This window comes from Amblyraja radiata, chromosome 1 (assembly GCF_010909765.2).
Source record: "Amblyraja radiata isolate CabotCenter1 chromosome 1, sAmbRad1.1.pri, whole genome shotgun sequence".
Classification (NCBI taxonomy): Eukaryota; Metazoa; Chordata; class Chondrichthyes; order Rajiformes; family Rajidae; genus Amblyraja; species Amblyraja radiata.
In genome coordinates, this window is record NC_045956.1 from 177,331,000 (window position 1) to 177,344,376 (window position 13,377).

Consider the following 13,377-nt stretch of genomic DNA (forward strand, 5'->3'; position numbering starts at 1 on the left):
TACAGCACGGAAACAGGCCCTTCGCCCAAATTGTCCATGCCGACCAAGATTCTCCATCTACACCAGTCCCATCTGCCTGCATTTGACCCATATCCCTCTAAATCTTTTCATCTTCCTGTCCAAATGTCTTGTTATTATATGTTGCTATAATACCTGCTTCAACTACCTCCTCTTGCAGCTTGTTCCATATACCCACCACCCTTATGTGAAAACTTTGTCCCTCAGGTTCCTATTATATCTTTCCTCCCTCATCTTAAACCTATGTCCTCTGGTTCTTGATTCCCCTAGTCTAAAGGATACTCTGAGCATCCTATTCCCCTGATTATAATAAACACCTTTATAAGATCACCCCTCATCCTTCTGTGTTCCAAGGAATAACTTCCTAGCCACCTCATGCTCCCCTTATAGCTCAGCCCCTCAAGGTCTGGCAATATCCTCGTAAATCTTCTCAGCTCTTTCCAACTTAATGACAGGATGACCAAAACTTAACACAATACTCCAAATGTGGCCTCACCAACATGTATAAATATAACATAACATTCAAAACAGCTTCCAGCCTTCTCATAAGATGAGAGAAGTTGTGAATTTGTGGAATTCCCTGCCACAGAGGGCAGTGGAGGCCAAGTCACTGGATGGATTTAAGAGAGAGTTAGATAGAGCTCTCGGAACTAGTGGTGCAAGGGATATGGGGAGAAGGCAGGCACGGGTTATTGATAGGGGACGATCAGCCATGATCACAATGAATGGCGGTGCTGGCTCGAAGGGCCGAATGGCCTCCTCCTGCACCTATTTTCTATGTTTCTATGATGTCACAATGCCTCTCACAGTGCACCGATCGCAATGGGCTCTCAAGCTGGCTGCCGACTGCCACAATGACATCACAATGGGACGTTGGGCCTTACATCATCGCCCGGCGCGGCTTCAACGGCTGCGGGACTTTGCTAGAGCCCGCCGGGGGCTCCAACAACAAGACCCGGAGCGCGGCCTTGCATCACCCGGCGCGGCGTTAATGGCCGCGGGACAATTGCCATCGCCCGCCGGGGACTTTGACTCTGACATCGGGAGGGGAATGGGGAGTGCAGTGGAGAGATAGGTTTTTTTGCCTTCCATCACAGCGAGGAGGAGATGCGCTGTGATGGATGTCTGTGTAAATTGTGTTGTGTCTTGGGTCTTTTTTTCTTGTGTGTATGACTGCAGAAACAACATTTAATTTGAGCCTCTATGAGGTTCAAGTGACAAATAAATTGTATTGTGTATTGTGTACGTTGCCAACGGTAATGTGGTTGCTGCCCCTCTACCAATATCTGAAGGAGCTGCTCCTCAAGTTCTGGTTGCATTTTGGACCCACACCGTACTCAGCTTCACTTAAGATTTCATGCTATATTTCAAAAGTTATTCATGATTAAAGTTTAAATAAAAAGCCAAAACCGCCTTCTCACAGACAGCCCTTTTTCCAGGAGTTTCCAGTGATGATGTCACAATGTCACTCACACTGCACCAATCACCATGGGCTTTCAAGCTGCCGACTGCCACAATGACATCACAATGGGACGTTGCTGCCCCACGATCCTGGTGATTGGCCACAAGGCAGGGTGTGGGGAGGGCCGATCGGGGGGGAACTCTCATCGCCACCCCACCCCCCCTCGAGGTGAACGCCGATGCCACACCCTCCCCCCCTGCGTTGGGGGACGGGGCCCAACAGGTCCCTCTTGGTCTAGTGCAAAGATTATAGATGGTCTAGTGGAACTATACATTTGCTGCAAATCTGAAATAAAGGAGGATGCTGAAAAAGGCCATAAGAAATGAGCAAATAATTATATCATATTGCCACAGAAGGCTGTGGAGGTCAAGTCAATAGATATTTTTAAAGCAGAGATAGATAGATTCTTGATTAGTATGGGTGTCAGTGGTTATGGGGAGAAGGCAGGAGAATGGGGTTAGGAGGGAGAGATAGATCAGCCATGATTGAATAGCAGGGTAGACTTGATGTGCCGAATGGCCTAATTCTGCTCCTATTACTTATAACCTAATGACCTAATATTGAAAAAGCATAAAGTGAAATTTTAAAAATATTGAGAAAAAAAAGTGTCTTACATAATGATTGCATATTTTAAGAAGAGATTGAGGGGAACGTGGGTGGTGCATTTAATTCATACGCACTGATTTTAGGAAAGTGTTTGCTCAATCCCATAGGATGCAAGAGAACCTAGAATTTAAAACATATTTGGCCCAGTGGCCAGAAACGGTGTTCCTGTCAATGGATATTGTTGATTAGGAAGTCATTTTTTCATAATTTTGCAGAGCTCAATACTAGGTTCCTTGCTTTTTGTGGTGTTTATTTACAGTTTGGTCTATTAGAGGAGCCACAATTGAAAGGTTTAATGATTATAAAATAAGTGATAGTAAAATAAGTTACGGTGAAGTTATGTCCCTAAAACCTGCCATTGGAATTCTTTTTCATAAGTGATAACCATTTGGCTCATCAAGTCAACTCCACCATTCAAACAGGGCTGATCTATCTTTCCCTCAACCCTGATCTATCTGCCTTCTCCCTGACACCCGTACTAATCAATGACATCCGTACTAACCTTTTGACTATCCTGACAGCAATCTACATCCCACCCCATTTTGATGCTAAACTTGCGCCAGACCTCCTGGAGTAAGGAGTCAGCACCCCATCTTCAACTGGATCCTCGATTTGCTGGACTTCTAGACCAAAATCAATGAGGATAAGTGACAACACAAATTCTGCTCTAACTGCAATTACAAATTTGCAAATGACAACACCATGGTGGATGAACCAGGAAGGCGATAGAGAGCTTCATAATATCGTGTCAAGACAACAACCTCTCCCTCAAAATTAGCAACATTGTCAGGAAATGAGGTGGTGTGCATGTCCAGTCAGCATCAAAAATACAAAAGTGGAGATGGTCAAGAGGTTTAAGTTCCCTGGCGTAAATATCACCAACAATTTATCCTGGAGCAACCACATTGCTGGCTAAGAAAGCACACATATACCTCAACTTCCTCAGAAGACTAAGGAAGTCCAGCATGAATCCAAGACTTGCCAATATCTACAGATGCACCGTATAAAGTATCCTGTGAGATGCATCACACCTTAATTTGGCAATTACTGTACCCAAGACTGCAAGAAATTACAGAGAGTTATGGATGTAGCCCACACAAACCAGCTACACCCCCCCCCATCAACTCCGTCTGTACTTAATGCTGTCTGAAAAGCTGCCAACATAATAAAGAACCATTTTTCACCCTGGATATTCCCTCCTTTCCCATCAGGCCGAAGATTAAAAAAAACTTGAAAGCACATACCAACAGCTTCCCCGCTATTATCAGATTACTGAACGGTCCTCCCATAAGTTAGGGCTACATACCTCATTGCACTTAACTGTCTCTCACTGTAACACTATAACGCTGTAACACTATATTCTGCATATGGTATTTTTGTCTGTTGCACTTGTGTGATGGCTTGATTTTACTCATGTATAGTATGGTTTATTTTTTATCTTCCTAATGGGCACTACTTTTCGGGGTTTCATGTCATCTATAGAATTTGAAATATGTTCATGATACCCAAGTCCCAATTATAAATTTGGTCAAAAAGAGAAATGGTTCCTACCTTTACTAACCTCCGCAATGTCCACTCTGCTATTCTATGCTTTCTGGTTAGAAGCCATTTATGCACAGGTAGTTCTGCCAAAACATGTGCTTCCATAAAGTGAATTGAATATAACTTGATGTGTATTATGTGAGCCACATTGGTTATAATGCAATTTGATCGGGAAATTGTGAACACTTAAAGGTTACTTTGGAAATTGACAAGCAGAAAAATATAATTGTTTTGGAAAAAAACTGTCTGTGGAAAATAGTGTTTCCATGTAACCTCCCTGTAGTAATCAAATACCATTGTCTCTTCAGAACAAAGACTGTTAGTTTCACTGCAGGTGGTCATTGAAATTAATAAGCAGTCACTTCTATTGATCCTTGCACAATAATGCTTTGTTAAACAAATTACGGTATGACCATCAATATTTTCAGCTCGCAATAACAAAAATAAAAATACCTTTATTTTGCAAAATCCTGCAGGGGGAAAAACAATCTTTGTCATTGCGTCTGAAACTCTCGAGCTTCTCGCCTCCCCTTTTCCCCCATTGACATATGTTGTTTCAACAATGCGATTTTCTATAAAGTGAGGTTTCTTAGGAATGCAACCATGCATTATTGCAGATGTACTGTATCCAAACTCTCATTGTCAGCGCCTTGAGTATTCTAGAAAGGCGCTATATAAATCCCATCCATTATTATTGTTCCTATAATTCTATATGCTGTGCCTTCGCTGATGAAGAGATTTGAGAAAATAATAAACTGTTGTTCTACTTTGTTCCCTGTAGATGGTACTATGTCTACAGACAGCAACTACATGATTCTCTCAGCAATTGTGCCTCGATATGTTTCTTGGATGGTAAGTGTACACCAATAATTTCCAAATTTTCTTTGATAAAAACCTCCTGTTCATACTTGTTAAACCTCCAGAAATGTATGGAGAGAAATTATAGCTTGTGACCAATAGTATACATAGGGACCATTGCTGGAACTTTTGTTATGTACTTTAATAATCCAGATGTGATTGTAAAACGATCTCATTATGGCCCTTTATCGGCATTTCTCGATAGTTGTAACACAATATTTTCCTTTTATCTGTTTATTTTTTATTTGCATTATGTGTTGTACTCTTTATATAGATGGTAGACATAAAATGCTGGAGAAACTCAGCGGGACAGGCAGCATATCTGGAGAGAAGGAATGGGTGACGTTTCAGGTCGAGACATTTCAGACTGATGCGGGGAGTGGGCGGTACAGAGATAAAATGTAGTCGGAGACAGTGAGACTGATAGGAGAACTGGGAAGGGGAGGGGAAAGCAAGGGCTACTTGAAGTTAGAGAAGTCAATGTTCATGCCGCTGGGGTATAAGCTACCCAAGCAAAATATGAGGTGCTGTTATTCCAATTTGGCCTCACTCTGACAATGGAGGAGGCCCAGGACAGAAAGGTCAGTGTGGGAATGGGAGGGGGAATTAAAGTGTTGAGAAACCGGGAGATCAGGTAGGTTTAGGCAGACCGATCAGAGGTGTTTAGCGAAACTATCGCCGAGCCTGTACTTGGTCTCGGTGGTATACAGGAGTCCACACCTGGAACAGCGGATACAGTAGATGAGGTTGGAGGAGGTGCAAGTGAACCTCGCCTCACCTGAAAAGACTGTCGGGGTCCTTGGACGGAGTTGAGGGGAGAGGTCTAGGGTCAGGCATCTCTGATGACCTGGTATGGAAAACCTCATCCTGGGCGCAGATGTGGCATAGACGGAGAAATTGGGAGATGGGGATGGAGTCTTTACAGGAAGCAGGGTGGGAAGAAGTGTAGTCTAGATAGCAATGGGAGATAGTGGGTTGTAATAGATGCCAGTTGATCGTCTATCTCCTGTGATGGAGCCATTGAGCTCTAGAAACGATAGGGTAATGTTAGAGATGGTCCAAGTGAATTTGAGGGCATGATGGAAATTAGCCCTGAAATTGATGAAGTCAGTGAGTTTTGCATGGTTGCAGGAGGTAGCACCGATGCAGTCGTCTCATTGTATCGTTTGATTGGACTCATGAATGTTGCTAACATTTTACATTAATAAACCAATATCAATACCAAAACTTCTGGCAGCTAGAATATATCTCATAGACTGCAGAATATCTGCTCCTGGTCTCTTTTAGCTGGTTTCTGTAAGAACTCTCATTCATTAGTCCCTTTTTAATTTGATGCTTCGGGGCAATGTATGTGGTATGTGAAATGGAATTGACTTAGTGTTGTTGGAGACTATTAACCAAATTTACAGATATTCTCAATGTCAGCTGGAGTATTTTGATAAAATAGAATTTCTGAAAATATATGAGATTGAGGTATTTCATAACTAAAATTGTCTTTCTTTATCAGGTTGAGGATGCTGAGGTGAAACTTTCAGAGGAGGTGCAGCAAGTACTGAAGGTACATCTTTTGGATTTGTTTTCATGTGGTTAATTATAAACAAATCCCTCAAATCCCTTTTGCTGCAGTGACAGATATTGCAGATTTTAATTGTGAAATGTACCAGGACTAATGGAGATATTTATATGAGGTGCAGGCTAATGGGGTGAAATGTGGGGACCAGGGGAACTCTATTTTTGTTCCATCTAGGGGGAGGAAAGTGAAGGCAGAATTTAAGGGACACAGAATATAGGGAGGGATCCATCAATGACAGCAGGGAGGAACTACAGGAGATGTAATACTTTCCCTATACCTAGGGCGGCACAGTGGCACAGCAGAGCGGCACAGAGACGCAGTGGCAGAGACCCGGGTTCGGAAGACCGTTTAATAGTCTGAAGAGAATCGTGACAAAAGATAACATTTTATTTGATCAAGTGAGAGAGAAAATGTACTAGTTGATAATAATGATGATGATGATACTTTAATATCACTTGTACCTAGCAGGTGCAGTGAAATTCTTTGTTTTTGCATACAAAGTACACAAAAGAGTCGCCACAAAGGAGCCGACAAAGTTACATAAAGTACTCACCCCTTCTTTGTCCCCCCCGCACCAGGTCACCCATAGTTCTCGGCGGGCCCCCATACGCCCAATCCCTCTTTGTTCCCGGCGTCCTCCCCACGCCCGATCCCCCTTTGTTTTAGACAATGCGGCCCATCCACGATGCCCTGTCCTCGGCCCGATTCCGTTTGAGGTTCCAACCCGACCTCTCCCTCTGCCCGACCTTGAGGCTTCAACCCGACCTGGTCCGCAGGGGCTCCAACTCATCCTCGGCCCAACTCGACCTCGGGGCTCTGGCCTGACCGCTGGGGCTTCGACCACTTCGCGCTGCGCGTTGGCTTCCATAGGCCTGTGAAGCGGGTCCTCCTCTGTCATCTGAGTGCGGCGGACGAGTCGGGTCCTGCTGCTCGTCGGCAGTAAGCGAGTCATTTGCAAAATGTATACTTTCAAGCCAATTAACCAGATAAGGTTGTTACAATTTTTCATTACAAAATTAATTCAAAACCTGCCACATAATATTTTGTTTGCATGCAGCATAAATTCAAATAGGATATTAGAAAAGTTGTCACAGATTTGATACCTGGGACATTGGTATAATTTTGAAGGTATTGAACTTTTCATTATTTTCAGATGAAAGAACATTTTCTTGGCACCTTGCTTATAGGTGGAGACTCTGCATATATTTATTCTGGCAGTTCAGTTGCCAGACCAGAAGAAGGTAACATAATTGACTTGTCTAAGAATACTACAGATGCTGGAAATCTGAAAGAAAACAGAAAGTACTGGTTGCCCAGCAGGTCAGGCACATTGTTGTTTCTTTCACTATTGCCTGACCTGCTGGGTATAACTTATCTGTTCGAAGAACTTTCATGTGGTAAATCATGCCATAGCAAGAAACAAAGTGAAACAAATAAATGATTGATTACTGAAAAGTGTTTAGTTTGGTTTAATAACACTAGGGTCAGGGATGGAGACATAAAGGAAGATCAATGAGTTTTAGTTTTGTAGCTTTTGGAAGAGAATAAAAGAAGAACATTGTAAAACCTTACATTACAGTTAAAGGTTCTTAAATGGGATAGATAGTCAAATTCTTTTTCCCATGGTGGAGGTCTCAAAAACAAGAGGTATGGGGTTAAGGTGAAATATAGGAGTTTTAAAGGGGATTAGAGGGGTAAGGTGTGCAGGGAAATGAGGAGTGATAACAATCTAAATAATAGAATTGCTTCCCTCAAATTGCTCAAAATGGATGCAATGGACAGAATGAACTTTTTCGGCACAAAGACTACCGAGATGAAAACTTATCTGCATAAATTACCTATCTGTCTCCATGTGACCATGCCATATGATGGCGCTGATAATTAGCAGATAATCCTGTTGCCTCCAGTCTTGACTGTTTTTAATATACGACTATCCATTCTTCTTGGTGACATTAACATCAGTTTTTAAAAGATTTTGCTGTCCTCACCCTAACTCATCATTAATTCTCCTGTTGGCCTTGTGCATGATGATGTACATTGGCTTCTTCTCCAGCTGTGCCCTGTTCCCACTGTTGCCTCACCCTTCTTGCGTCTTCTCCGGTCCTCCTATTTTACATCTTTGTGGATGCGCGGTTTTACTCTCCTACCATTGAAGAGTGTGCATTTGGATACCAAACCCTTGTTCTACATTTCTGACCCAAAGCTTCTTTGCTCTTTCCTCTTCGTTCCCCTCCAAGACAGACATCATCGAACAGTACAGCACCAGGAATAGGCCCTTCAGCCCACATTGTCCATGCTGAACATGGTCCTTCCGCCTGCAAGTGATCCATATCCCTCCATTCCCTACATATCCATCCAAATCCACTTAAATGCCTCAATCACCAACCCTGGCAACCATGCTAGGCACCTTACCACCTGTAAAAAAAAAATCTGCCCTGCACATTTCCTTTAAAGTTTGTCCCTCTCTCCTTAAAGCTATGCATGCCCTCTGGTCTTCTCCGACCTGGGAAAAAGGTTTTGACTGTTCACCCTACTTATGCCTCATAAGCAGGTCTCTCCTCAAACCCTTTGAACTTGTCTTTGAACACCTATTACAAATATTTCCCTTGGTGGTTTAATGTAAAATGTCTGATAACACGTGAACAGATAATGGAATGTCTAAGGTGTCAAGAAAAAATGTGAATCTAATTTCTGAAAACTAATTAGAAGAGAAAAGAAGTCATGGAACTGCAAGTACCTTTCAACAATTTATGTTTTGCTTGATTTCAGGCAAACTCTTCATCTTTTCTGAAGGCATCTTGTTTATTCATCCTCGCTCTGGAAGCATGACTATTTCAAAGAATCATATGGCTGCACTAAAGTATTATGATGGGGTAAGTGGCATCATTAGCCTTTTTTTGCCCCTGGAAAAAGTGTAGGTTTAGCACAGATGGCAGGCTATTAGTGCAGTCAGGCCCCAGTAGCTGAGTAGGTTCACAAGAATGATTCGAAGGAGACTGCAGTTGTATTCCTTGGGATTTGTATGCCATAGGAGTTCATTAGTTTTACTGATATTGAGGGAACTGATAGAGTGGAGAGAGAGAGAGAGATCAATTTTCATATATAGTGATGTCAAGGACTGATGGTTGCAGTCTATAAATTACAATCAGGCCTTTCAGGGGTGATGCTGAGAAACTGTTGCATTTCTATATTTTTCTGTGAAGTAATGATTGGTAGTTCTTTCATTTGGTTATGGATAAGAGTGGAATGCCAGGTAATGAAGATTAATGGTGACAATTTTTAACTTGAACAATCACAGTTATAACAATTTTCAATAAATTGTATGTGATATATTTAATAAAAGGATTAGAAAAATGCTACTACATGCTGTTTGATTTTTTTTTTAATTAAAAAAATATTTTAATACTTTCATTCAGAGTGACATGGATTTCATTCTTAATTACATTATTTATTTAATAAACTCTGAAACAAATCAATGTTTTGCCTTAGAGCAGTTCATTTTAACTGAGCTTAATTTGAACTTTTTTGTGCCTCAGAATTCTCCAGGTGTTGTTGGAGTCCTTATCATTGAATATAAGAAATCATTGCTTCCACATCTGCCCATTCATTTGCACTCAACATCGAACTGCCTGATGTTTGCACTTATGCCAGGCTCGAGAATTTATAAATCATTTTACGCCCAGGTAAGAACATGCTATAGTTATTTTTTCAAATAAAAAATGGTATAAATTTCAGTTATTACATGGTAGTGATTTTTTATTGTCACATATACCAGAGATGTAGTGAAAAACTTTGTTTTGCTGCTGTCTTGGCCAAACGAATACATCAGGTCATGCAAAAGAGAAAATAATAAGAGTACAAGATATAATGTTACAGCTACAGAGAATGTACAGATTTTTTTTTTAAATCCAAAGGATTTTTGAATGAATGAAAACTTTATTGTCACATGTGACAAGTCACAGTAAAATTCTTGCCAAGGTATGCAATAATCGCCCATGAAGGGTGCTTACAAAGTTACAAATCCCCCCCCCCTCCCTCCAAACAGTTCCCCCTTTGTTCTTCCCCTGTCCCCCCTTTGTTATTCCTTCCTTCGCGACGGTCCCCCCATGCCGGGTTGTCCATTGTTCCTCCCCCTCCCTCACTGCGGTCCGCTCACGCCAGGTCCCCATTCTCCATTGTTCTACCCTCCCCCACCCCCGCACAGTGGGTCCACCACGCCGAGTCCTGGTTGCTCTTCCCCCTCCTTCACGGCTGTCCTGCCAAACTGGGTTCTCCTGCGTTTCTTCCCTCGGTAGCGATGTCTTTACTTCACGTGTCCATCTCGTCCGTCGCTCGGCGCTATCATCGGCTGCCGCACTACCACCACAATGCTGCCGGGTCCTCTCCTGAGAACTCCGTGGTACCGACCCGGGCCCCAGTGGCAGGCTCTGTAGGCCGCTCTGCTGACCCGGCTCTGAATACTCAGGCTTCGACCCGCGAGGCGAGGCACCTCCGACCAAAGAGGAGAGGCTTCTTTGACCCGCGAGGCTCCGACCCGGGCTTCTCCGCAGCCATCCGGGAGGCATCGAGACCGTGGCGCCTCGATAAAGGTCTCCAGCCGTGTTCCGGCAGGAAGCCTTCTGCCACGCGGCCGCACGGGAAGCCTGCTAGTTCAGAAGATTAGGAATTCATTCTCAATGGATTAGACATCCGTTCAAGATTCTGATAACAGTGCGGAAGAGGCTGCTCTTAAATCTGGCAGGTAAGGATAGCACGCAAAGAGATAAGGTATATCTATTTGGAGCAGCAGGGGCTGATCACGGTTAGTCGGCATTGTTTTGTACATGGGAGATTGTGCCTTCCAAATTTGATTCAAATATTTTAAGAAGTAACCAAAAACGATTGTCATGGCCATTGTCTATATGGACTTCAGCATGGCCTAGGGTGCGCCGTCCTGTATGGTATGGCTGTCCATTTTTTCACTTATTATTTTTATTTTTAGTTAGTTGAGTTTTTGTTTTTCAGAGCTCTAGTCTTTTTTATGGGGGGGAGGGGAAGGGGAAACTGCTTTTCAGGGTCCCTACCTGGTCGGAGAAGCGGCTTTTCTCCGGGCAGCATCTTCGACCCGTCCTCGCGGCCTACCAGCGGGTCTGGAGCGGCGTTTCCTGAGGGGACCGGCCAGAGCCTCAGCTTCGTCGGCGGCACAGCGCTGGAGCGCTATCGCGGAGCGGGCGATGCCTTGCCCTGGTCGCCGCGCTGGAACTCCGGAATGCGGAGACCGCAGATTTGAATATCGCGGAGCTGCGGGTCTGTGGAGCGGCCAGCTGCGGGTCTGTGGAGCTGACTTTAACATTGGGAGCCTGCGATCTCTCGCCGAGATCACCAGTTGTGGAACTCCATCCAGCGCGGCCTGTTGGCTTCGGAAGCCGCGGTCTCCGGTAAGGAAGCGGCCGTTCCAGGTTTCCCAAGCCGCTGAGAGGATTCTCCCGACGCCGGAGCACCATCATCCGGCGAGAACGGCCTGGAACATCGGGCCTCCGTAAAGGCGACTACGGAGGCCTCAATAGGCCTGACTATGGGTGGACATGGGGATGGGGACTGGACTTTGTGCCTCCCCCACAGTGGGAACCATTGTGGGGGGATGTTTTTTATGTTTAAATTTCTTTATTACTGTTATGTTGTATTCTTTTTTATGTGCTGCAAACGCAATACGCATTTCACTACACCAATTGGTGTATGTGACTAATAAAGAACCTTTGAACCTTTGAGAAGGTTCTGCATGGTAGGCTGCTCTGGAAGGTCAGATTGCATGAGATCTAGGGAGAGCTAGCTAACTGAATTCATGGAAGGAGGCAGAGGTTCTGGTGAAAGGTTATTTTTTGGATTGGCCTGTGATGAGTGGTGCGCCACAAGGATTGTTGCTGGGTCCAATGCTGTTTGTGGTTGATATCAACGATTTGGATTAAGAATGTACAAGGTATAATTAGTAAGTTTGAGGATGACACTAAAGTAGGTGTGAAGATGGACACAAAAATCTAGAGTAACTCAGCGGGACAGGCAGTATCTCTGGCTGAATAAGGGTCTCAACCCGAAACGTCACCCATTCCTTCTCTCCAGAGATGCTGCCTGTCCCGCTTAGTTACTCCAGCTTTTTGTGTCGATCTTCGGTTTAAACCAGAATCTGTAGTTCCTTCCTACACTGAAGTAGGTGCCATCGTAGACAGTGAAGATGTTAACAAAAATTGCAGCAGGATCTTGATCAGCTCGTCAAGTGGGCTGTGAAATTGCTAATGGAGTTTAATGCAAATAAGTAAGAGATATTGCATTTTGGGGAGTCAAACCAGGGCTGGACCTTCAAAATGAATGGTATGGCCAGGGTGACTGTCCTGCAGCAGAGATCTAGGAGTACAGGTACATAGTTCCCTGAAAGTGATATCATAGGTAGATAGGGTGGTAAAGAAGGATTTTGGTACAGTTGAACTATAGGTCCTGTTTCCATGCTGTAGGAATCTACAGCAGTACATGCTCTAAACTACATGCAGTATGATTCTAAAACAATTCTTTTCACCGTACCTCAGTACACAAAACAATGGTATGCCAATACCAAAAATGTATTTATTTTTCTCGAGTGCAATGCAAAACTGATCATTTGTAGTTTCTTTCTTAGAGTCATACAACGTGGCAACAGGCCCGGCATCCCTTCTTGCCCACACCGACCATCATATCTCACCTACTTTATCTCACCTGCCTGCGTTTGGCCCATATCCCTCTAAACTTCTCCTATGCATGTGCCCACCTAAATGTTTCTTAAAAATTGCGGTAATACCGGCTAAACGTTGTGATAAGTATCTGCATTCAGTAAACCTAACTGAGCTTTTCATGTGTAGTTTAGCCAGCTTTAAAGTCATGCCTGTTCTTGTTTATGTATCTGTTGTTCTGCTGCAAGTAAAAATTTCATTATTCTGTTTTTGGACATATGACAAAAAAACACTCTTGACTTTCTCGTGCAATATTTTGGAAGATAGTGGAGGGGGATTAGGGTGATCGGAGCCTGGAGAAAATGTTGGGAATGAATGGTTAGGGCCTGGGGTGAGAGTGTTGAAGTCAGATTGAGGCCATTGTTGGGGGATAGACAGGTGAGAATCACTAGTCTCGCTGGGGAGATATTTGAATTATGGGCCCAGAACTCAGCTGCCATAATTTAATGGGAACCTATTTGTTTCTCAGAGCAAGTCAAAATCTTGATCAAAAGGGTCTATTTTAAATCACAGGTGAGACTTGAGTCAATCCATCGGGATTCTTTTGACCCAAATTATGTCCACAACCAAGTCAGAAAATT

General features: G+C 43.5%; 1 protein-coding gene across 5 annotated transcripts in view; it reads left to right on the forward strand.

Annotated features, from left to right (window-relative positions):
• dnaaf9 (dynein axonemal assembly factor 9) overlaps nucleotides 1-13,377 on the forward strand; it is a 107,301-nt gene that overhangs the window by 61,363 nt on the left and 32,561 nt on the right. For 3 of the 5 annotated variants that reach the window (XM_033035570.1, XM_033035586.1, XM_033035575.1), the window contains 6 exons: nucleotides 4,410-4,480; nucleotides 5,994-6,044; nucleotides 6,341-6,457; nucleotides 7,213-7,300; nucleotides 8,829-8,932; nucleotides 9,596-9,742. In XM_033035570.1, the coding sequence (XP_032891461.1) occupies nucleotides 4,410-4,480; nucleotides 5,994-6,044; nucleotides 6,341-6,457; nucleotides 7,213-7,300; nucleotides 8,829-8,932; nucleotides 9,596-9,742 (578 nt within the window). The remainder of the gene's footprint in view (nucleotides 1-4,409; nucleotides 4,481-5,993; nucleotides 6,045-6,340; nucleotides 6,458-7,212; nucleotides 7,301-8,828; nucleotides 8,933-9,595; nucleotides 9,743-13,377) is intronic. The other 2 variants (XM_033035580.1, XM_033035590.1) reach the window with 1 other exon arrangement.